Source organism: Urocitellus parryii (assembly GCF_045843805.1).
Source record: "Urocitellus parryii isolate mUroPar1 chromosome 12 unlocalized genomic scaffold, mUroPar1.hap1 SUPER_12_unloc_3, whole genome shotgun sequence".
In the NCBI taxonomy this organism is placed as follows: domain Eukaryota; kingdom Metazoa; phylum Chordata; class Mammalia; order Rodentia; family Sciuridae; genus Urocitellus; species Urocitellus parryii.
Genome location: NW_027551760.1, coordinates 809704 through 834438, shown reverse-complemented (window position 1 = coordinate 834438; position 24735 = coordinate 809704). Strand labels below are relative to the sequence as shown.

The 24735-nt window shown below is 56.6% G+C and overlaps 1 protein-coding gene across 3 annotated transcripts; it reads left to right on the top strand.

Annotated features, from left to right (window-relative positions):
- Positions 1–9927: 9927 nt before the first annotated feature.
- Arid5a (AT-rich interaction domain 5A) lies at positions 9928–24018 on the top strand. Of its 3 annotated transcripts, none has more exons than XM_026414088.2 (7): positions 9928–9996; positions 17429–17547; positions 18274–18394; positions 18648–18700; positions 19134–19231; positions 19525–19684; positions 20057–24018. In XM_026414088.2, the coding sequence occupies exons 1-7, from the start codon at positions 9993–9995 to the stop codon at positions 21257–21259; spliced, it is 1758 nt and encodes a 585-aa protein (XP_026269873.2). In that variant the 5' UTR covers positions 9928–9992; the 3' UTR covers positions 21260–24018. The 3 variants fall into 3 exon arrangements, with proteins under 3 accessions (XP_026269873.2, XP_026269875.2, XP_026269874.2); XM_026414089.2 differs by having other exon boundaries at positions 9930–9996; positions 17432–17547; XM_026414090.2 differs by lacking the exons at positions 18274–18394; positions 18648–18700.
- Positions 24019–24735: the final 717 nt, after the last annotated feature.

Genomic DNA, 24735 nt, shown 5'->3' with positions numbered 1-24735 from the left:
TAGGTGACCTTGAGATAGGATAAGCTGGTGACAGGACCCCCTGGCACTGCCTGACCTGCTCCATTCTGGCAGTTCAGCCCTAAAAGATGATCTGTTGAAATAAATAAATAAAAGATAGATCCGTGTTTCTGTCCAGGTGAACGTCGGCTCAGTAAACGCTGTTAATCGGGGCCTTGCCGTGGCCACTAGGATGCTAGCCAGAGGGCAAGAGCCGCCAGCCAGCAGGCCTGGACATGCAGCTGGGGGGGTAGGGGGATGGGCAGGTGTCCTGAGCTGAACCTTGGGCGGCCCTTTTCAAGGTGGCTTCCAGCTGGTTTCTAAAAAGGGTGCCTGAAGCTGTCAGGATGGGTACCACCTCCAGCAGGGCCAGCCTGGACTTCTAGAAAGCTTCTGCCCAGAGCGTGTGTGGGCCTTCGCAAGCTGCTGAGAGGCTAGAAGCCTGTAGGATGGTCTGAGATAGGCCATGGTGCAGCAGGGCCCCTGGGACAGGCAGAGGGTGACCTCTGCGGAAGGGGCGTGAGGACCCTGGGCGCCTAGGGGAGGGCAGGAGTCCACCTCCCCTGCAGGTCTCTTCCGCCCTTGGCCCTTCCTGGCCCCTTTTCCGGGTGGAAAGAGGAACTGTGCAGGAGACTGGGGCTTTCGGCGAGGCCCGAGGGGCCAGCGAGGCTCTGGCTCTGGAGCTCCCTGCCTGGCACTCGTCTGGGCCCCAGAGAAACATCGGTGGCCGTGGCTGACCGAATCGTTCTTTCGGTTTGAGCCAGCACCTCTTTTTGACTCAGATCCGGGTGAGCAAGGAAAGCTCTTTCTGGAACCCCTGCCCTGGTCTTCTTGGGACAGGAGGAGCTGCAAGATCGAGGCTCAGTAGGGACCAAGCACATGCTTGGCACCAAAATAGGAAAAGAAAAATGCTTGGAAAGAATTTGCTGTTTCCCAGCGACTGTGGACTCTTGCACTGTCCAAGTCAAAGCCTTGGGAGACCTCCTTGTTGTGTCTCCACTCACATCAGGGGTGGGCATGGGCATGGGGACCTTTGGGGGGTTTAGTGCCCTCCTCACCCCCAACAATCTCTGGGGCCCACCACCTCTGAGCCTCCCCAGGACTGTTTCAAATCCCTGGGGTCACGGGGCTGCACAGCTGTTTGCAGACTTTTTCTTGCAGCGGATCTGCAGTTCTGCTTATTGCTCCTCCAAGTGACTCACAAGGGGACGTGGGGATTTCTGAGCTGTTTCAAAACTTACCCAGAATATTAGGGTTTTCATGCAGTCCTGGTTTAATTTAAAAAAAAAAAAAAAGAGAGAGAGAGAGAAAGAAAGAGAAAAAGCCCCAAAGCCAACAACATGTGACACATAGGTGCAGAAGTGGGAGGGGGCCTTTCAGGACCCAATGGCCTCTGTGCTATGCTGGAGCTGGATTGGGGACCTAGGTTTCCCGCCCCTTCCCCCAGGCCTGGTAGACCTCTGCCTTGTATGTGGCCCTGGGGCCCTGGTCTTGCATGAGCACTGGGAGAGTTTATGAGGGGCTCCTTCTGGGGGCAACAGGGCTAAGGCCGTTAGAGGAAATAACTCACCTAGTGCATGACACGGGTCTAGGAGGTGTGAGGGCAGCTATTATGCTATCCCCATTTTATGGATGAGGACACTGAGCACGGGTAGCCAAACAGACCTGGGGCACTTGGTTCTCATCAGGAGAAGGATGCTCGTCATTTCCCTGCTCTGCCAAGGCAGATCCTACCCAGCCACAGGCAGGACTCAGACTTTCCAGAGGAAGGTTCCCTTTTGCAGAGCAAGCAGAACAAGGGTACCCTGAGCTCCTCAGGGAGCTGAGGTCCTAAGCAGAGCTCAAGGTCAAGATTCAGTTCACCCTCTTCTATCAGGGGTCAGCAGCAGCAGAGAGGGCTGCAAAGGGGCTCTGTCCTCAGCTGGCAGCCTAAGGCTAAAGGGATGGAGTGACCCGCCAGGCCTGCAGGTCACCAGCCTTGGGACTCCAGTGAGACTGGAGCCTGTGGGAAGTCAAGACCCCAGTATCATAAATACCTTGTCCTTAGCAATCTGGAGGTACTGACCATCCATCGGGGAGGGCTGCATGGTCCCAGGTGGTGGAGTGGAGACAGGGGGTGGGTGGCAGGAGCCTCTTCCTCCACCCCCCTTCTAGGAATCATCATGGAGCACCTCCTCTTCCTTCTGAATTCCTTATTTACCAACCCTGAGATCATCTGAAGCCCCTATGAGCTCTCAGACAGGTCCCCCTCAGAACCTCAGTTTCTTCTTCTGGAAGAATGTAGCCTGCATGCTGTGGCCCTAACTGATAGGAAGGGCTGTTGCTAGCTGGGGAGACGCCTCAAGAGCTGCTGGCCTGTCACAATGTCATGGGACTGTCCATAGGAGCCTGGTGTTGTTACCGCTGTTTACTGGAGACGAGTCCTTGCTTCCCTGAATGCTGAAGTCTAACACCAGCTAAGCAGGCCCAGGCGAGCGCAGAGTGGATAGTGGAAGGTTTTATTAAAGGACAGAAGAAAAGGCTTCTCCCCAGAGGAAGAAGGGGACCCAAAAGGTGGAATCCGTGGATGGGAGAGGTCTTCCCTCTTTTAGTCTTCCCACATTCCTATCCTTTGTTTTCCTCTCTCCTGCAGAGACAGAATGCAGGTGGGAAGGCCAAAAGGTGGGAGATGGGGGGGGGGGCTGGAGGAGTAATCTGGGCAGGAAGGGCCTGGGGTGATTTGATTTGCACCTCCCTGTTTGCTGGGAGCTGCTTCATTAGCAGTTCTTTAGGATGGGTTCGGGCCTTGGGGACATTAACATTTCAATTCCCCCAGGTGCTGTTCTGGTTTCCTGGACTCTATTCTCGATAAGGTCTCCATTTTCTTTATTTACTAGATATTAGACCGGATTCATCCAACTACACTAACTACCTACCTTTGTCAGGGAGAGGTGTGCACCCAGCCACCCCCAGGCCCAGTGTTGTCCTCAGCCCAGGCCCAGTGTTGTCCTCAGCCCAGGCCCAAAAGCCCAGAGAAGCCCCTTCCTTGTAGCCCTCCGCCTTCAGCTGTGACCAGTGCTACTCAGGACTGAAGCCAAGGTGAGGCGAGAAAGTAGTTCTAACAAAGCGGAGGCCCCTGGGCCAGCTCTGTGGGGTGAAGATCCCAGAGCACAGGTGGGCACCTGGAGAGGAAGGAGTGGTGCCCTGACCTGGGGACAAAATCCTCAGAGGCTTGCAGGCTTGCCAGTGCGTTACAGTGAGGATGGAAGTGTTTGCTGTGAGGCTCTGTGCCAGCTGTGGGCTCCTCCGAGCGCAAGATGCATGCGCTCCCGCACAGGCGTGTGAACGCAGGTTAATGCCCGTACTGCTGGGTGTGCAGCCTGTACCAGAGATTGTGCACTCCTGGTCGGCAGAGTGGGAAAGAAGGAGTGTCTGCAGTGCAGACAGGAGCTAGACCTCGGTTCACTAGGGGTTCTCCCTGGGGGGTGCTGTCCCCCCAAAACACCCCATATCTGCAAGGCAGGCAGGTCCCACCTGTGGCAGTCGCCAGGTGTGTAGCTCCAAGGCAGTGAATGAAAGCAGAGGCCTGTAGCCAAAGGCTCAGGAGTTCTTGGGGCCGGTGGACCCCAGACCACCCTGAGCCTGGATGCTTCAGCTCCATATTTGCAAAGTCTCATTGAAGCCAGATTTGCAGATAGGTAGTTAGTGTAGTAAGGTAAATCGGGTCTAACCTTGAATAAAATAAACAAAATGGAGGCCATTACAGAGAATGGAGTCCTGGAGAGCAGAGCAGCACCTGGGGGAATTGAAATGTTAATGTCCCCAAGGCCCGAACCCATCCTAGGGAACTGCTAATGAAGCAGCTCCCAGCAAACAGGGAGGTGCTAATCCAAAAGCTGCCCCAGGCCCTTCTTGCCCGGATTACTCCTTCTGTCCACCTGTCCCCCACCTTTTGGGCCTTCCCACCAGCATTCCATCACTGCAGGACAGAGGGAAACAAAGGACAGGAGTGGGGAAAGCTGAAAGAAGACCTTAGCTATAAAAGAGGGAAGACCTGCCCCTTCCATGGATTACGCCTTTTGGGTCCCCTTATTCCCAGGGGAGGAGTCTTTTCTGCTGTCCTTTAATAAAGCTTCCACTGTGCACTCTAAGCTTGCTTAGGCTGCTTCTCTAACATTATACTTCAGCATTCAGGGAAGCAAGGACTCGTCACCAGTAAACATCAGTAATACCATGAGTTTATTTGGTGAGCAGGAGTTTGATCAGCCTCTGTCCCCAAAACCTGGGCTTCTAGGACTGAAGGGTTCTTGGGGACTACTCAGGCTGGAGATGAGTCACTTACCTTCATCTCAATTCTTCCCTGCATTTAGGCACCTTGGCCAGACCCTGGAGCCCCACCAGGACACTTGGGACCTTGAAGCTACTACCTGAAACCTCATGAGGTTTAGAACTTCAGAGCCCAGCCCCAGGTGGCCAAGGCCAGGACTTGGGGGCTACTCAGTCTGGGACTTCCCTTGGATAGACCGATGATAGTGCTGAGCAGAGGGACCAGTACGTGGCCAGGGATAGGCCCTCTTGGGTGTAGGGAAGAGGGCTGTTGAGTTGGGGGGATTGTGTATTATTTCTTTCACAAGCTCAGAAGCACACTGCTGTGGTTTGAATATAGTGTGTGTCCCCAAGGGTGCATAGGTGGACACTAAATCTCACTGTGAGGAATCAAAAGAATGGAACTATAATCTCTGGTGTCTAGAGGTGGGGCCTTGGGGATGCGATTAGGATTAGATAAAGTCACCAGAGTGGGACCTCATGATCAAATTTTGGTGGTTTTATAAGAAGAGGTAAGAAAACAGTCTCTCTCTCTGTCTCACACACACACACACACACAGGACGTTCTCTCTCTCTCTCTCTCTCTCTCTCTCTCTCTCTCTCTCTCTCTCTTGCTAGGTGATGGCCTGGGGACTCTGTCAGCAAAAAGGCCATCACCACATGTGGCTCCTCAACCTTGGACCTCCAGAATCATGGGCCAAAATCAACCTCCATTTTATTTCTTCTCTTTCTTTTTTGTAACTCACCCAGAGCCTGGGAGGATTCTGTTCTGTTCTGGTGACAGGCCTAAAGGACAGCCTCTTTGGTAAAGAGATTTTTTAAAGAGCCTAGCTCACTTCAAGGATCTTGGACTCTGCTGTGTCTGCCTCAAAGCATTTGGTGGTCTGCTTGAAACTGGCTAGGAGGCCGCCAAAGGCTGGGGGCCTCTGCCTCTGCGGCCTCAACTACCCAGGACCCAGGAGAGGGCCACCATGGGCACCTTCTGGATCAGCCACCCTCCCAGGTTCATCCTAGTCCTGCCCCTCAGGATGTCAAAAGCAGCGCTAGCAGCCACCCTCCCCCACCCCCCAGCCTGGGTGTGCCCTAGTCCAGGTCCTCCTAATACAGGACCACCAAAGAGAAAAAGCGACAAATGGAAACTAAGGAGCACCCCACCTCCCCATCCCCCCCCCAATGACTTTCCTGGAAGTCAGAGGCAAACTGGAACCTCCGCAGAGAGCGGGGATCCTCATTTCCCATCCCCAGGTCCCCAGTCCTTCTTTTGGGGGGCTGGCGTGAAGCTACGCAGATGTCAACTGCAACTGGGGGCGGGCAGGAGGATCGTTGAAGAAAAGGGAACCCCAGATCTGTCGGGTCCAATCCCTTTCCTCATTCCTCTCGCAGGGCCGCCACCACGAGGGCCACCAATCGCTTGGAGAGGAGACAGCCCCAGACTGAGCAGAGGGACCAGTCTATGGCTAGGGATAAGTCCTAGGTGGCCGGGTAAACTGAGCCCAGCCCCCGCTGGCTGGCCCGCAGCGCCCGGCACCCCGCAGCCGCGCCCGGGAGGGGCAGCTCCGCGCCGCCGCACCAGGCTCTGGCCGCGCTGGCCGGGCGCTGCAGCCCGCCTCCCGCCTCTGATGTAAGCTGATATTTTAATTCTCTTACAAGGAATGGTGTTTAGAGAAATGACTTAACCCGATTACTCATCGTCTATAATGACTTGGCCCGACTCCGAGGCTATTCCTAGACGTGACGCTCGAGGCTTTGATTCTTTCTCTCTTTACTTTTGCTCCCCGCTACCCCCCCTCGTGTTTTTTTTTTTTTTTTTAATCCAAGAAATTACATTCTGACTACGCGGCGGCTCCGCCCCCTACTCGTCCCCCTTGCACGGCATCCTGGGAGGTGTAGTTCCCTCCGGGGCCCCAGGTGCGCTCCAGTTGCTTGGCCCTCCACCAACAGCCCCAGAGGAGCGTAGGGGTGCGGGGGCCGGCGGGACAGGGGCCACATCACCGCTGCACACCTCCGTTTACCTATCTGTTTATTAAGAATTCCTAGTCCGGTGCATTTTGTGCTGATCTCCAGCCTAGATAACCACTTGGTGACATAAAGTGACTCTAGTTATCCTGATCCTGAGACCTGGCACCTGCACCTGGCACACAGTCAGCCTTCTTCTTCCAGTTGTGGTGGAGCCTGTGAACTTGTACAGTAGTGTCTGTCCCTCAGTGTCCTCAAGGGCACTCTGGGGACAAATATATTGGTCACTTCTAGGGACGAGGGTGAAATGCAGGCGAGATGCAGGTGCAGCGTTGGCTGGAGTAAACCTGGTCACCCCTCCCAGCACCAGGCCTCAGCTCAGTGACTGAAGGAGCGACCAATTCTCCAGGGTCCATGTTGCAGGAAGTTAGAGACTTTGTTCTGATTGTAGCTATGTCCCCTGCCTCTAGGTCAGTGTGGCAAAGAGTAGGACCACAAAACACATGTTGGCTGAATGATTAGATGAAGGTTGATTCCCTGCTTCCGGATGAGGCACCTGAGCTCCCAGGGAGGGGAGGGGGAAGAAAACCCCAAATTCCTCTCCTGGCCCTGCTTTCCCCTGCCCCCCAGGGGGGTACTGTTCACTGCTCGCTCGGGCTCAAGGAAGTGCAGGCTCCCAGATTTCTCCCTGCTGGGGCTTGTGGGGTGAAGTGATTGGGTCAGGGAGGGGCCCTCAGCCCAGCCCTGACCCAACTAGGGAAGCTGCTCCCAATTCTGGGGGAGGCTGGAGGGAGCTTGGGGCAGGTACAGACGCGGCTCCCTGTGGAGGGCTGCGGGAAGCCAGCATTCACAAACCCTGTGTTCCTTCAGCCAGGAAGCTGGCCCTGTTGATTGGGGACTCAGCCCTATCCCAGCAACACCCCCTCCCTTATCCCCAAAGGCCAAAAGCTATTCTTGTCTTTTTCTAAAAGAGGCATTTGAAACCATGAGCCAATTTTTTCCATTCCTGAGCTTGGGTATCGTCTATTTCGGGAGTTTGTTGTTTTCCATGAGTTGCAAATGCCACCGTGAAGCCGGCCTTTCCTGGACAGCTAGCCTGGGAGGGCGGCAAGGCAGCGCCAGCATTAAAAATACTTCCCGCTTCATTTCTCCTTTGAAAACAAAGCCCTAGGGGCCTTTTGCAACTGCTGAGCCTGGGAACAGAGCTTCTCAGGGCAGAGAACTGGCTGCGTTTCTGTTCTCTTAGTGCAGTGAATGGCTTTGCAGGTTTCAGAAGAAGCAAGAGCTCTGACTTTGCTCTGTGACCTTGGGCTATTTGCTTAACCTCTCTGGGCCTGGTGACCAGATGATCTTGAATCATCTGAGAGTTTCAGGGTGAGAACACCCCCAGGGTCAGTTTCTCTTCTGAGAAACAGCCAACAAGGGTGTTAGAAGTCAGCTTCAGCTCAAAGTGTCTGGGAACACTTTGGGAGTGCCTGGGCTCGGAAATTGTTGTAAGGGGGTCTACAATGTTCTCAGCAAGATTCTTGTACTTGACAAAAAGATTAAGTGTCATTAAGAGGAGAGTAAATACACTATGGTAAAGCCCTGTGAAGGCACAGCAGCTACTAGAGAGATGCTAATCTGTGTTGTAACTAGAAAGTTCCCCAAGATCTGGAGTTTATTGAAAAATCAAGTGTGGGATGGAACAATCAGAATTGTATCATTTACTTAAAACACACACACACACAAAAAAAACAATAGATACATATTTTACTATACACCATGGATATGTGTATTTATGAAAATACATAGGGAACATTCTAGAAGACTTCATCCACTCTGATAATGGGGAAGGAAGGGAACTAGATTTTGGAATAGTGCCAAAGAAGACTGACTTATTTGTAATGTTTTTACAGGAAGAATGTGTTTATTTGTGATGGTTTGTTTTTCTTCTGGAGACATTGAGGGGCTAGGTAACCCCCTCAGGCTGTCCTGGGCTGAAATCCTGTGGTTGCAGGAGGAGGTGGCTGCGGGCTAGAGGTGGAGGTGTGTGAGATAGAAGCTTGAGAAATGGAAATGTTTATGCTTTTAGGGAGGCAAATAGAGATATGGTTCCTCTGCAGGATTTATTGGTGTTGTAAATTACTTTCTATTGCAAGTAATTGCCTCAGGATACAATTACACTTAGATCATATTGTTCTCAGGTTGGTCAGGCAGGTGTTGACTTGCTGGGCCTCTGCTCAACAGGCCCTGACTGTGAGAGTGTGCCCTGCTGCCTGAATAGCAGAATAACCTGCCTGTGGTGTGATGCGCTGCTGCTCTGTAAAGGTAGTGAGTTCCGCAGCCATGGGGGCATCCAGGAGAGAGGGGCTGGCCTAGACTGTGGTACTGCCTGCTTCAGTGGTGGGGCTAGAAGCCTGTTAAGCTTCCCCATGGCATCCCATGGTAGTGTCTCTGTCACAGCCTTAGCTCTCTTGGAGGGAACAGTGACTTGTAATCTTGGAAGTAGGAGGCACTGGTAGAATCATCATTCTAGTGATTATTCTGAGCCATTAATAAATATTGACAATGATGTGTCTGTTACCAAATCTGCAGATGGTATCTCTTACAGACCAACCTATGAGGAGGTGGACAAGGAGTTTATCCTGCAGAGCCCACAGGGCTGTCTGCTCTGGGCTGAGTTCTGTCATCCCAGGGCTAAAGGGTAACAGCCAAGGAATTGGGGTCACCAAACTGTGGCCTGGTCCATTAATTTAGAGGAGCACTGGTGTGCTCGTGGGCAGCGAGGAGTTCAGACAGGTTGGAGTGCAGATAGGGTTGGGGACCTCTGTTCTGTTCTGGGCCCCAATGACTGGGTTTAGCTCAAGCTCCACCACCTTCACTGTGGATCTTGAGCTAATTAATCTCCCAGACCTTCCCTCCATTTTACCCTATAAAATGAGGATGATGATTGTGTGAACTGCAAAGAGCTATTATGAGTGTTAATCAATGAAACTTCTGTGTACCTACTATGTGCTGGAACAGATTTCAAGTCCAACACGGTATTTGGGTATTTGCTAATACTTGACGCTCCTACAATCCAAGCAGGTCCAAGTGACTGCTACGCTGGCTCCACATCTCTCCTTGCCTCAGCTCACCCTAAGCCTCACCAATATCTCCTTCAGCAGGGGCGCTCCCCACTCTGCACTGCTCAGCCTGTAGCTGCCACACTGCATGACATATGTGGACACTGGCTATTAAGGTCGGGCTGGAGACATCAGGCATTATGGAATCCCACAGAGGCTAGGTCAAGGGCTCATTAGTCTGGCCCCTATTAGGCTAACACTAACCACTTGGCCCAGGACCACTTTAAGTCAAAAAGTCAAAAGCACTTTGCTTACCCCACTCAGTCCTCAGTATATTGCTGACAGCGAGGAGGACTTTTCCAAAACTTTGCCCTTAGGGGGACAGGTACAAGGCCGCCGCGGTCTGGATTCCCGGCGATCCTCCTCCCTTTCTAGGTTGCGAGGCGGGGAGCCGGGCGCACACTACAACTCCCAGACTTCCCCGGGCTCATGGGGCGGACCCTGACCCCTCCCCAAAGAACTGGGCTGCCAATGGGAGCCCAGGAGGGGCGGGGCTGCGCCCGGGCGGGGCGGGGCTGCGGGAGGCGGCTGCGAGCCGTGCCGCGAGTCAGTCGCGCCCGGAGCGCGGGTCTGGTCGGCGTCTCCTGTGCAGTGTCTCCGGGCGGCGCCGCGGGACCTCGAAGGGCCATGGGTAAGCGTCTCGGCGGCCCGGGACGGGGCTCGGGGGCCCGCGGGGAGGGCGAGAGGTGCGGCGCGGGACTCCTCGTGCCCTCGCGGCGGTCGGTGTGGCCGTGCGGGGCGGCCGGGGCGGGAGCGGGTTCGGGGGCTCGGGCGCGCGGAGCGAGCCGGGACCCCGGCGTCCGCACCCCGGGCCAGCGCCGGAGGGCGAGGCTGGGCGTCCGCGCGCGCTCTTCGAAAAAAGGAAAGACAAAAAAAAGTTTTTGGCGGCCAGGGGCTTCCCGGGCGTTGATTTCGAAACTCTTTTCGCCGTCTCTTGCCTGAAATTTACCAAGCCCTGTAGGGTTCTGTCATCCCACTTCCTGCTGCGGTTTCAATCTCGAGCTGGTCTCAGCTAATTTGTTGTGACAGCTGTCAGCAGCAGTTTCTCGGCCCCCGTCCCCTCCCGCCCCGTGACAGCCCCGCGGTTCTCAGAACCCGCCGCGCCGCCGAGAAGAGGCGCCGGGTCCGCGGCGCGCGGCGCTTCCCACTGCGGCCGCGTTTCCTGAAAGTGACTGCGCGGGTTTTGAAGAACTTGCTCAATGCGCTTTGAAGAATCCACTGTTCCGCTTTCGGCGGAGGGGTGTGTGGATCGTCTGGCGGTTGCCGGCCGCAGGCCCTGTGTCCCTGCTCTTTCCCTTTTTCCCTTCTGTCCCCTCGCCTCCCCCTTTCCTGTCTCTTGCCCATCCTCTCAACCCGGGGCAGAGAAGTAGTAGCTTCCCTTTGCTCTCCTCTTGTTCTTCTGCCCTTACCCTTCTCTTCCCTCGGCACTCCAGCAGGGACAGGGTGCTGGCCAGGACAGTGAATGGGGAGAAAGGGCAAAATGCAGGTAGTGAGAGTGCAGGGAAAGTTTCGCTTCGCTCTCAGCAGGAGCTGGGGGTGCAACCTGGGCGCCATATCTCCAGCGCTTCGCAGTGTCCAGGGGTAACTGCCTGGCTGGGGTCACACAGCCTTCAGCCTGCTCCCTCCAGCTCAGTGGGTCAAGCCGCACCTAGGGACCCCGAGGCTTAGTGAGGTTCTTCGTCGCTGTGCTTTCTGGGCCCAGCATCTCTTTGTTTGTAGAGTCTTGGAGTAGCAGGGAGGGGCCCAGGGGCCCAAGGAGAGTAACAGGTGCTTTATGCCCCCAACTCTTGCGAACTGATGCATGGAGAAGAGTCTCTGCTCCTGCTGGTGGTGCTAAGGCACAGTCGAGTGGGAGATGGTGACTGGGAGGTACCACCTCCAGAGCAGAGTTACAGAGTGTAGTCTGGACTCACCTGGGGCCTCCAACTGGACATGGCAAAGGTAGAAAGGGCTTTAGAATAAGTTCCTCACCTTTGATTTATAGTAAGAGAAGCAGAGGCATAGACCAGCTCAGCTTTGGCACTGGGAGGGACAGGCCTCCAAGACTCTTTGCTCTTTCTGCATTCCCTAGGGTCTCATTTTTTGGGGTTGGAAACTAAGCTGGAATGGCCCACCTTCCCTTGAAGGCCTGTGCCCCAGGAGGGGATCTGCCTCACAGCTTGGACAAGTCACTTGCCCCCACATCCTGTTTCTCCATAGGTGGGGTGAGAAACAGGAAGCCATCCTCAGAAGGAGCTCTTCAGTTTCCATCCTGCATCTCCCAGACTGGGCTGGGAGAGGCAGTGCAGATTCAGCCTCATCCTGGAATGGGTTCTTTTAGGACATTCCAGAACTGAGTAAAGAGGGGCAGGGTGCTCCAGAGAGGCTCAGGAGTTGGCAGTGTCCCATCTGGTGCCCCCATGCCCTCCTGCCTTTCTGTACCTCACAATGCTCTTGGCTTGACCCCAGCTGCTCCCAGACCCTGTTCCTCTCCCCTTAGTCCAGCTTAGGTAGTGAGCTGGGCTATGGTGAGTGCTGCACCCTGAGTGAGTCCTCAGGTCCCCTGCCAAGCCCCTTTGTCCTCAGTGCTGGCTGTTGGCAGGTCTCCCCGCCCCACAGGTCTCACTGCCCACTGGAGCAAGCCCCATGCCGAAACTCTGCCAGCAGCTTGCTCCTGGGCCCCGAGTGGACTGGCCGCTTCAAAGGCTGTCTTTGTTTGGGCTTCAGCTTTCGCTAAGAGAAATGGAAGCCAACAACCCCAGGCGAGGGGGTGGGGCGGTGTCTGCCGGTTGCTATTCAGGCTGCTGTTGCCATTATTTTCGTAATTGACACAGTGTTCCCAGTCATGACTTTTTATGAAAGGAAGTGTCACTTCCTTCCCATCACACCAATAGTGAGTGGGGCGTAATACTCAGTTAGCAGGCCCCCACCTCCAGGCTGTGTGGCCTCCAACTAGTCACAGCCCCTCTCTGGGCATCAGGGCTATTTGAGATCAAGGTTCTCGTCCCACAGGCACAAGCTGATATTCCTGTAGTGCAGTGAGATGCGATGGGGATGGGGAGGACAGGTATGGCTCTCATTCAGAGGTGTGCACACACAAGCCTTGTGGTTTGTGGGGGAACCTCATTTCTCATTTTCTTTTTCTTTTAAAAAATATTTTTAGTTGTAGTTGGACACAGTCCTTTTTATTTATTTTTATGTGGTGCTTAGGATCGAATCCAGGGCCCCGCATGAGCTAGGCTAGTGTACTCTACCACTGAGCCACAACCCCAGCCCCTCATTTCTCATTTTCTTCCACTTAAAACCTTGGCCCATCGAGTGTAGCACACTCATCTTATAGATGGAGAAACTGAGGCACGGGATCAGTGACTGAATTGGTAGAAGATGCAGCTGTGTGGGGCCCCGGCCCTCTGCCCAGCTCTGCTTTGCCCTGCTCTCTTCTGATGCCATTGTTTGGCAGGGGAGGGGTGGGCTCACAGGGCCACCAACTTCCCCTCACCCACCCACCTACTTTCCCTAAGTCCGAGTGAGACTATTTGAGTCTCTATGCCTTTACCTTCTGTCCTTTGCAGGGATCCCTGCCTCCCACTCCAGTAGACAGCCCTAGCCAGGAGCCCATCCCCTACTCTCTGTGGCAATAGGTGGCAGTCTCTTAAAGGAATATCAATGGATGACAACAGTTTTTCCTTCCTTCCTCAAGATGTGAACACAACAGTCCTTATTCAAAGATGGCGGGGCCTCTGGGGGCCTCTGAAGCCAGGGGATTGACGCACACAGTAGATGTTCTTTCTGCCCAGGCCTGCAGCCTGTTGATCTGCCCCTCTTGTCCACACAGACCAGCTGTTAGGGGAGCATCAGGGTCATGTGATGCAGAGTTGGTGGGGAGAGTGGGCAAATTTGCATCCTCTGAGCAGAGATGAGGAAACTGGGGTGTCCCCATCCCATTAAGACAACATAAAATACTCTGCACTCAGGGCTGAGTGACTTGGAGCAGTCAGACTGCTCTGGTTCTGAATCCCAGCTCTGTCGCTGGAAAGCTGTGTGACCTGAGGCACCAGGTATGACAGCTGTTAAAGGGGGAACGAGTGAAGCCCCCAGTGAGGCTGGGAGGAGTCAGTAAGGCAGGTGCAGGGCACCAAGCCCAAGCTGGCCGGAGCTCTGATTTGAGTTGGTACAGCATCAGGTGCAGAAAGGGAGTTAGGGGCTGGATGTGGTGGTGCGCACGGTGATCCCAGGAGGCTGAGGCAAATTAAAAGGACTAAGGAACCACCCCTGGGTTCAATCCCTAATAACAAAAATTAAAAAAAAACAAACAAAAAAAAAAACCTTTAAGGGCCTGAGAACACACACTCAGGGAGCACACTCTCTTGGGAGCGAGTGACCCAGCTAAGCTCCTATCCACCACAGTTTAGGATCTGGTAGTTGAGCTTGACTCTCACTTGAGCCTTGGAATGGAACAGAAATCAGGTTCCTAACCCACGAGGATCCTTGGGCAGAGCTCCTGCCTCACGTCTGTCATACCTTGCTGCTAGTGAGGGCCTAGGCCACAGGGACCCTGGCTCATCTCCTGGCCCCACCACCCACCCTCCTGGGGATCTCTGCCAGCAAGAAGTGAGCAAATCAAAGGGGACTTGTAAAGTCCTGCCCTCAGTGATCAGGACTTCCCTAGCCCCATGGCCGAACTGCACAGAACTCGAGGAAACCAGGAATAAACTCACTGTCAAGGGCACAAGGGCTTTAACAAGGAGCCTCTGAGCTGCAGGGGGAACCTGGCAGGGGAGGCACCTGGTCCCAGAAAGACAGATAGACATCAGATGGTGATTTCTGCTCTGAGTAGTTTCTAAATGGGTATGCAATTCAGAGTACCATTGGTATTTGTTTTTTTATCTTTTTATTTTTATGTGTGTTTGTTTAGAGAATGTGACCAAATTTTCCTAACATTTAGATGGAGTCTTTATTTCCCCCAATGGACCTTTATTTTATCTATTTATATGCAGTGCTGAGACTCGAACCCAGTGCCTCACGCATGCCAGGCAAGCGCTCTGCCACGCCACCACTCCAGCTCTCAGACGGAATCTTTTTAAAAGAGGAGTACCGATGTCTTGCCCTGTGGATAGCACAGTCTCACTAAGTTACAAAAATTAAAAGTGCACCTAGGCCAGTGTTCCACCATGAACAGAGTAGAGCAGAAAGACAGTGAATGGAACAGAATAGAAAGCCCCAAAATAGCCCCAGATGTGTTCCTTAAAAGCATTGAGATTATGGAGAGGGTGGCATTTCAGCCACGGGGGGGGGGGGAGGGTCACCCAGTCAGTACTGGCAGCACTAACCCCCAGGAGGCAGGGTTGGGGAGGATCATGGTGACCCCTGTGTCCCACCTCACGCCACAGCCTCCAGATGTGTCCTGAGTGAACAGTGATGTCATCACCATCACTGTTGTTTCCTAGACGGAGAAGGTCATGTCTGAATGGCATTTGTGTAGAGAGCAAGGGTTTCTTTTTTAAGCTTGATCCACCTTCCCCCCTTACCGATCGACTCAGGGCAGGGGCAGTCATGAAGGGGTGGGTGGGTCTCTTCTGCCCCTGTAGGTGGGGTGAAGCTAGGAGACCAGGGTCCCCACTCCAAGAACTCCTTCCCTCCCGTGCAGAACCAGGCAGGCAGGCAGGGCCCGCCCCACATCTGTGGAAGTGGGTTTCCAACTTATTTTTCATAGCAGACAGAACCATCAGAGATGTGAGGGATCAGGGTGGCCAGGGACAGGACAGGGGGTACCTGGTGCCCCCTGGATCAGGAGAGAGGGGCTCTTCTGGCTCTCTCACTAAAACTGTGCAATTGGGCGCCCAGAAGGCGCCAGGACAGATGGAAAGCGCTTGAAGCACTGGGGAGAGAATGGAGACCAAGTTCATTTGGGGACTCAGTAGGACACAGAGATAGAGAGTGCCTCCCTTTGTGGCTCCAGGCAGGAGCTCTGGTCCTGTCCCATCTGGGCTTCAGCGGCTCTGACTGGTGACCTCCTTTCCAGGTAACCCTAGTGCCCAGCTCCAGGAGGTTTTCCCTGAGCAGGGCCCAGGCAGAGCTACAGGTTCCAGAACCAGGATCCATCAGAAGGGACTAGAGGTCCTCCGGTCCACCTGGCCACCTGCTGGGGTGCCCCACATAGGATCAGACTTAAAAATGCTCCCCCAGGTGATTCTAATGGTCCAACCACCTTATTTGGTTGTGGTGGTGGTGGTGGTTGTTCTGTTCTGTTCCTGAGATGGGTCTCACTGTGTTGCCTAGGCTGGCCTCAAACTCCTGGGCTTAAGCAATTCTTCCCCAGCCCCCCACTGAGTAGCTGGGACTACAGGCATGTGACCCTGTGCCTGGCTTAGCCAACTCATTTTTCTGAAATCCAGGGGTGGTAACATGACCCCTGAGAAACCAGGTCACACTCAGAAATGGAGAGAGTCCTTTGGTGCCCATGCCCAGGATCTGAGGCAGCAGGCAGGCGAGGCGAGGAGGAGGACCAGCCCGGAGAGGGGCTCTTATGGCCTGGAAGCTTCTGGAATTCAGAGAGTTAGCAAAGGATTTGAGCCTTTCTCCCATTTCACAGAAGGAATGACCAAGCCACATAGTCACCAAGAACTTGGTTGTAAGGGTGTTGCTCTGATGGGTCAATTGTTAGCCTCCTGGATTGCTGGCTGGGTCTTGAATTTCGGGCGGCCTGAGTCTCTCTCTCTCTCTGACCAGCCTTAGGTTGTTCCCTCCAGATTTGTTGACTCTATCAGGGCTTTGCACAGGTGGAGGATGACCCTGGTGGCTACTCCTCCAGGGTCAGAGGGGCTTTGTTTTGCGCCCTGGTCCATCAGGGAGGCAAGCAACGGGACCTCTTTGGCTTCAGTTTCCCCTGCTTTAAAATGGGATCCTTCCCGCACTGTGAAAAGGTGCCGGAAAGAACGGGGGGCACAGCAGGGCGTCGTGCTTGACCACCAAGGCCACCCCCAAGGCCACGCTGTGGAGCAGCAGAGATCTCGGCACAGGCCTCTGGTTCCTTCTGGTTCCTGCAGCCCTGGGTCCTGGTGGTACCAGCCCCTGTTCCAGGGGAGTCTTCCTGTCTGGGATGCGGGAACCCCACAGGTTTCTGACAGTACAAATATCTGGAGCAAACTGGGAATATGAGCCCTTTCATTCCAAAATAACAAACAGAAAGGGCTGTCATCCGATGTGGGTTCCTGGTCTAGGGATGCTGCCAGCCTGCCTCCTGGCTCAGGTGGTCTCCAGTGGTTATGTTTTTGTAGCTGAAGGCACACAGCTGGCTGCCCTTAGCAGGATGGACCCTGTGTCCATGAGTGGTTGTCGTGAGCCTGGCTGGTTCCCGTTGGCCTGGCCCCTCTGTGTGTGGGGGCTGGAGGCCTCCCTGAGGTATCAGGGTGACATTGGTGACAAGCAGTTTTGCTAGGATGACTGTGAGCAGCTACGACAATGAGAGGGACGTGCTGGGGCTGGCTGGGGCCAGGGAAGGCCACCCAGGGAAGGGACTTGCAGAGACCTGTAGGGCCCTCAGGACCCTTGCTAGTAAGGGCAGTTTGAGGCCTAAGGAGGGGCAGTGAGAAGGCTGCATGTGCTTGGGGACAGGCCAGATGGGTCACAAATGGGCACTCATCTCTTCTGCATGGTCCCTGGAAGAGCACCTGTCCAGGCTCCCGGGGTGGCTTCGGGGACCACACGCGGGAGCCTTGGTAGCATCCCTGATCTGACCAAGTTGCCGTGAAACTTCCTCTGGGTGTGGGCAGGTTTGGGGTCTGACCCGCCTCCTGACTTCCCCCTGAGAAGGCTCCGGGGAGGTGGCTGGAAGTGAAGGAGAAAGGGGGCGGGTGCAGAGGGGAGGGCCAGGGAGGGTGGGGCCGCCTGTCCAGGGTGAGTCCTGGGAGTGTGTGTGTGCGCGCGGTTTAGAGGGACAGCCGAGGGCAGCCAGGACGAGGGCAGCCAGGACGGGTGGGCAGGGGACGCTGTGGGAAGAAGGCGAGGACACCTGGGAGTGGGGGATGGCCCGTGGCCCCCGTTCTCTGCATCTCACAGGTTCTCCTTTCCTCCCTCTCTCCCAGCAGCACCCCCTGTCAAAGGGAAAAGAAAACAGTCAGAGGAGGGCGAGGCCTTGGAGCCCCCTGCGTCCCCTCAGCCCGATGGTGCGCAGAGCAGGAGCCAGAGCCCCATCCAGATGGAGGTGAGTTCCACAACTCCCCAGGGCCACTTTCCTGCCACCTTCAGCCTCGGGGGACTTGGAGCCTCCTCGGCTCTCAGGAGGGATCCTGGGCCCTTGGCCAGCAGTGAGTTCTGGGCAGGCCGGGGCTCACCTTCAAAGGAAGATGGCCTGGATGCTGCCCCTGAACCAGGCAAATGCACTGTTCTCTCTTGTAAACCTGCATTTCCACCCACCCACCATTTAAGTTGGCATCGCGTTGGCACACGGGGGTAGGGGATGCTGTCGGCCATCACAGCAGAGGCCTAGTGGACGTCGCCTGCCGAACAGCCTGCGGAACAGCCCACGGTGCCTAGAGCCCTGGGCACCCCAGGGGCCTGGAGTCTCCTTCCAGGGACTCAGTCTGATGCAGGCGCTAAGAGGAAGATTAGCAAATCAGGGGCACGATGAGGAAGTGACTCTGTTCAGGAGAAGGCAGGGGCTGCCCCTGTGGCTGCTCCAGAGCCTCTGAAGCTCCTGGACCCTGGGCACTAAGAGCTGGCTCCATGCCAGCATGACCCAGAAACTCTAGTCCTTGAGCCCATCCTGCCTGGAGCCCTGTCCTCTCCCGGTGCCTTTGCAGGTGACTATGCAGCCCAGGGCAGGGGCTGGGGGGCCAGCGCCTTGTTCCTCCCCACCGCCAGAGGTCTCTGGTGTGCCTAGCCACCCACCAGCTGGGACCTGTGCCCACGCCGCCCGTTCTTTCCCCAGGACGCCCCAGAGGCAGGCAGGGAGCGGGAGGAGGAGCAGGCCTTCCTGGTCAGCCTCTACAAGTTCATGAAGGAGCGGCACACGCCCATCGAGAGGGTGCCCCATCTCGGCTTCAAGCAGAGTGCGTCCTGGGGGGGCAAGCAGGGAGGGGGGCCCAGCAGGGGATCCCACCCAGGCAGAAGGTCAGGGCAGGCCCCTTGCTCTGGTGACCCCAGACACTGCCAGCCCACAGGGGTTCCGAATAGAAAGGATGCCTCCCGGCAGGTTCAGGGTCAGCAGAGGTGGACTCCATCCACTGACCACTGAGCGGTGTGCAGGGTGCAGGCTCCCCTCTCCTCAGAGCCTGACAGTGGCCCTGCCCCTCTTCCCTCCAGTTAACCTCTGGAAGATCCACAAGGCGGTGGAGAAGCTGGGGGCCTACGAGCTGGTAAGCTGAAGGCCCCCGAGTCCTCGCCATGCTGCATGACCCTACACATCCCTGCTGCACCCCCAGGAGGGCCGGGGCAGGGGCCAGCCAGCAGGGCTGTCCTTGCTGCGGATGGACAGGAAGAGGCAGGATCCTTAGCACAGCCCTGCTTGCCGCAGGGCAGAGGAGGGCTGTGCCTGGGGTACTTTGCTGTTCTAAGCAGGTTTCCCTCTCTCCCCATCTGTTCTGCCTCCTGTGCTCCAGAACCTGCTTGGGCCAGCAGTCAGGGGCCCTGGGAGGAGAGCTGGCCGGCCGCACAGCCCCCTCCAGCTTCCCGCCCCTGCCCGTGGCTGGAAGAGTCTCTTGCCCCCATCCCTGCGAGGGTACCTGGTGCTGCTGGGACCCCGATGCCAGGGGGCACCCATGACCCTGCCCTGACACAGTGTCCTTGCAGGTGACAGGCCGCCGCCTGTGGAAGAACGTGTACGATGAGCTGGGGGGGAGCCCGGGCAGCACGAGTGCAGCCACGTGCACGCGCCGCCACTATGAGAGGTATGCGGGGACGGCCACCTCGTGGCCCTGGGCCCAAGACACCAGAGGCATCCCTCCTAGGGCCCCAGCAGAGCATGGCTGGGAGCGGGAGCGTGTAGGCCAACGGATGCTCTGTGCACATGCCTTCTGACCTCATGGGGCCCGGAGTCATAAGGTGGCAGGACAGATCTGGCAGCTTTGGGGTCAGAATGGAGGGAAGTCCTGGTGGGGGAGGTGGAGTGGAAAGGTAGCCAGGCGGAGGCCAGCAGGGTGGTGGCCTCTGGCCTCCTACTGACACACCCGCTCCTCCCCAGGCTGGTCCTCCCGTATGTCCGGCACCTGAAGGGAGAGGACGACAAGCCGTTGCCCCCCTCCAAGCCCAGGAAACAGTACAAGGTGGCCAAGGAGCCCCGGGGGGATGACGGGGCCACTGAGAGGCCAAAGAAGGCCAAGGAGGAGAGGCAGGTGGACCAGGTGAGCGCCAGGTGGCGGAGCCTCCCCATCCCCTGTCCCTTGCACCTCCCTCTGGGGCCCTCCTGCCCGTCCTGACTGCTGCAGAGTCTCCGCTGTGGAGGACCCAGAACTGACTGAGGGCAGGACCCGGGGGCTGCAGGTCCTCTGTGATGGTCATGCCTGGGCTCTGAAGTCCAGCTCACCCTTCACCCAGCCCTGTGTCCTGCTGAGACACCATGTCCACTCAGAGGACCGGACGCCTTGAGAAAATATTCCCCAAAGTGCTGCAGAGGCCCACTGTGGCCCCTGGACACCCCTGAGCCCTACTGCTGCAGTTCCCCAGGTCGGAGGCATGGCCTGCACCAGCCCTGAAGCGGCCTTTTCTCCTTCTAGATGGTGCCAGGAAAGACCGAGACGGGCACAGACCTGGCACAGCTGCCCAGCCAGGATCCCCCGAAGGACAGCACAGAACAGCAGGGCCCCGTGCCCGGGCCCTCTCTGCCCCTTGTGGGTGCCGGCGGCTGCCCTGAGGCTTACAAGCGGCTCCTGTCCAGCTTCTGCAAAGGGACACATGGCATCATGTCACCACTGGCCAAAAAGAAGCTCCTGGCCCACGTCAGCAAGGCAGAGGCCTTGCAGTGCCAGGAGGAGGGCTGTCTCCACGGAGCGGGTGGCCCCAGCAGGGAGCCCCTGGAGCGCCCCCGGAGCCCCGAGAGGCTGGCTGAGAGTTCCAGGCCCCAGCTGCCCCCTCAGGGACCGCAGGCCCTCGCTGGTACCCCCAGGGTGGAGGCCCAGGCGGGCCCCAGCCCCCCAGCCCCCACCTTCACAGGCTGTTTCCGTGCCTGCCGCACTGAGGTGCTGAAGCCCGTCAGCCGGCACCCCCGGGACTTCTTCTCCAGCCTCAAGGACAGGGTGCTGTCGGAGCCTCCTGCCAAAGAAGAGGGGCCTTCGGCCAAAGAGCCCCCACTGCTGTGGGCCGGGGACGCCAGCCGTCCCTCTGCATTCCATAGAGGTGGCTCCAGGAAAAGCAGCTTCTACCCCAAGCCCAAAGCCTGCTGGGTGTCCCCCATGGCCAAAGTCCCTGCTGAGAGCCCAGGGGCCCCACCCCTGCTCCCCGGCAGCCCAGGCCTGGGCAACAAGCGCACCTGGGAAGAAGAGGGCTTTGCCCACAGCAGCAAAAAACTGCGGGCAGTGTCTCCCTTCCTCAAGGAGACGGATGCCAAGGAGGGCAGGACCAAGCCCACAGCACCTGGCCTGGCTGTCTCGTGCCTGCTGGGCCCAGGGCTGGGGCCTGCCCCGCTGGACGCCCACAGGGGCCCCATGCTGCAGTGCCCACTCAACTTCGCCAGCACCTCAGACCCTTTAAAGGGCCAGGCTGCTCTCCCCTTCAGCCCCCTGGTCGTCCCTGCCTTCCCGGCCCACTTCCTGGCCACTGCAGGCCCTGCACCCATGGCCGCTGGCCTGATGCACTTCCCCCCCACCTCCTTTGACAGCACCCTCCGCCACAGACTTGGCCCGGCTTCATCAGTCTGGCACGTGCCACCCATCACAGCCTACGCAGCACCCCACTTCCTGCACCTCAACACCAAGCTGTAGGTCAGCCTGCAGTGAAGGCCGGTGGCTCTGCTGGGGCCTGGCCCAGGCAAAGGGGGAGACAATGGGAACTGGCTTGTCTCAGGGAAGCAGCCCAAGGCCTTAGAAGGTTGGGGCAGGGTGGGCAGCTCCCTCTTGGCCCCCCAGAACAGAGCCCAGGAGCAGGGGAAGGGCTGAGGAGCTGGATGGCTGACAGAAGCATCCAGGTCTCCCACAGAAAGTCTAATAAAAACCCCAATGTGATCGCTGCCAGCCCTAAGGTGTGTAGAGTGGGACCTTTGCAAGGGTAGACAAGGTGGATACAGGCCTGTGGGTGGGACCACCCGTGCAGGAGCCACCCTGGGATCTGGAGGCCACCAGTCCACTGAAGAGCAGGCCCACGGCAAAAGATGTCCTCCTGAGCTCATCCCAGCCAGCCCCAGGCCTTCCACCCACTTCCCTGACTGGGAATCACAACAGGCAGGGGACGGGCTCTGGCAGGCCAGGACTGGGCCCCACAGTGCAGCCAGCCCTGGTCACTCCAGCAGGGGAGGACTTTGTTTCTTGCTGCCCCAGGCTGGTCTCTAACTCCTGGGCTCAGTGGGACTCCAAGGCTGCCCTCTGGTGCCTGCCGGGCACTGTTGAGCCAGTAAGCCTGGGCCCCAGGCTGGGCTGCCCTCATGGCGGATGCTTCACAAGGGCTCCTGGGAAGGCAGTGCTGCTGTGGGGCCAGGCCAGCAGGTGGCCTTGGGTCTGCACCACCAGAGCCCGTCCTGCCTGCTGGAGCCATGGCTGTAGTGAGCTCCGGCTGCAGACTGGAGGGCACAGGTGGGGCAGCTGATGACAGAACCAGGACACCATGACATGCCTGGCACTGGGAACTGGGTGGCCAGGGAAGGAGGCGGGTGCTTCCCAAGCAGGGTGGCGGTCACCACTATTGTGGGTACTCAGACTCTGCAGGGGCACCTCCTGGATCCTCACCTCTTTCCTAAGGGGCACCAAGATGCCAGCTTAATCATGTGTGACCTGCCCATATTGTGTCCACGTGCTGCCATCTTTCCAAGCCTGTGGACACCCAGTGGGTGACAAGGCAGAGGAACTGAGTCCTGCCTGGGATGGGGAAGGATCTGCAGGGTCCCCTTCACCTGCAGAGCAACACTGGCTTCACCTGGTACAGTGGTGGCCTTGTGGCCCAGGCAGCGCCTGGGTGCAGATCTCATCACCGTGGTCATGGCGCCCTCTGGAGGCAGATGTGGGGAATGCGCTCCTAAGTGTCCAGATGGATACCCCTCTGGCAGGAGCTGGCAGGCTGCGGGGAGGTGGAAGACCAGCAAATAAATAAACACAGCGTCCGGAAAAGATGCTTCCGAGGAAAAGGGCTGATAGTGCTTGTGCAGTTTTGTTTGCTTTGAAACTTAAAATATGTTTGCCACTTAAGGCTTTCCTAAGGGTACAGTTCACTGGCATTGAATGTGTATTCACAGTGCTGGGCAGCTGTCACCGCCACCCATTTCTGCACGCACACGTTCAAACAGAGGGACCAAGGAGGGTCCCGCTAGACTATGGCATTGAGCAGTGGTTGAGAGAGGGGACAGGGGGAGCTGTGTGGGTGGAGCTGGAGGAGAAGCAGAGAGAACAGGGAGCATCCGGTTCCCAAGGTGGCAGCAGGTAAGTGGGTCCCGAGAGCTAAAAGGCCTGGGAATTTGGAGCAGAGGGAGCAGGGCATGACCCAGGCTAGGGAAAGAGTCTTTCAGGCCACTGGGGCAACCAGGCCTCTACCTGGAATGATTTTGTTTTGTAGCGCTGGGGTCCAGCCCAGGGGGGCCTCGTGCTGCAGGCCATCCTCACCCAGGCCACACCAGCCCTGGTCTCCTGCTTTACCAAAGCCCCATGGCTTCTGGGTCTTCTGGGTGGGGCTTGGTGCCCCGGGACAAGGGCAGAGGGGGAGCCCATTCTCAAAGACAAGGGAAGGTGTCTGGGTCCAGGTCCCAGGTACCTGGGGCTGTGGACCCGTCTGGCCAGTGCTTCTGCTGGTCAGTGGGCAACTTGGCTTGGAAGGGGGTTTGGAGGAGAACCGTGATCTCAGGAGCAGACAGTAGCTTGGAAGGCCCCAGGCTGCATCTGAGACAGGTGACATGAGTTTCAGTGGGACCAGGCCACCGGCTGGGTGCAAGCTTGGTGGGGGAGAGGGCATCCCGGAGGTTGGGTGGTTGCGGGGAGCCGTGGTGCTGGAGGTCCAGGGCTGAAGCTGCCGAGGTGGAGCAGAGGGTGGGTAGTGGCACCGCAGACTGCAGTCTTAAACCCCAATAACTGGGCACGCGAGGAGGGGGCTGGGGCGATACAGGGCCATGGAAATGGCAGTCAGGAGTGTCCTCAGGGGTGCATACAGAGGCAGCAGAGCCTGGATGTGGGGATCCTTGAAACTACCACAAAGTGGTACTGTGCAAGCGCAGCAGACCAACCCTAGGCCCACAGGGGACTAGGGTCCATAGCAAGGGCACCAGGGCGGGCACAGTTGTCTGGCAGCAAGGGACTCCCCTCCTTGGGACAGGATATAGAAATGACCCACACTAGCGGCGGGTGGTGGGAAGAGATCTCCAGGGGAACACAGCCTCAGGCTACGTAGAAGGGCAGCCAGAGGCCTGCAGGTGAGATTTCCGTGGAGTTGCTCTCAGACTGCAGGCTGCTCATAGTGGCCTGAAGATGTGTTTAAATGTGTATATGGGAGGGCTGGGGCTCAGCGGGAGAGCACTCGCCTAGTACGTGTGAGGCCCTGGGTTGGATCCTCAGCACCACATGAAAATGAGTAAAATAAAGAATAAATATTAAAACAAATGTGTATATGGGAGGTGAGGATTTACCTTGGGGCAGTTTACACTTTGAGCCATATCCCTGTTTTTATTTTTATTTTGAGCCAGGATCTCACTAAGGCTGACTTGCAATCCTCCTACGTTGGCCTCCCACATCTTTGGGATTATGTTGTGTGCCTCTGCGCCTGGCTAAACATTTTTTTAAAATACAGTTGACCGGGGCTGGGGATGTGGCTCAAGCTATAGCGCGCTCGCCTGGCATGCGTGCGGCCCGGGTTCGATCCTCAGCACCACATACCAACAAAGATGATGTGTCCGCCGAGAACTAAAATTCTCTCTCTCTCTCTCTCTCTCTCTCTCTCTCTCCTCTCTCACTCTCTCTTTAAAAAATAAAAAATAAATAAAATACAGTTGACCACACTTAAAAATCAAATTCCATGGCTCAGGGGGACTGAGGCAGGAGGATTGAAAGTTCAAAGCCAGTTTCAGCAACATGGCAAGGCCCTAAGCAATTTGGTGAGACCCTGTCTCAAAATTTAAAAAAAATAATAATATATGGAAAGGGTTGCCTCACATGCACAAAGCCCTGGACTCAATCTTCAGCACGACCAAAAAAAAAAAAATAGAAAAGGACTGGGGATGTGACAGGTGGAACCACCTCCTGGAGCTGAGCAATGCTCCCCGCTGTCC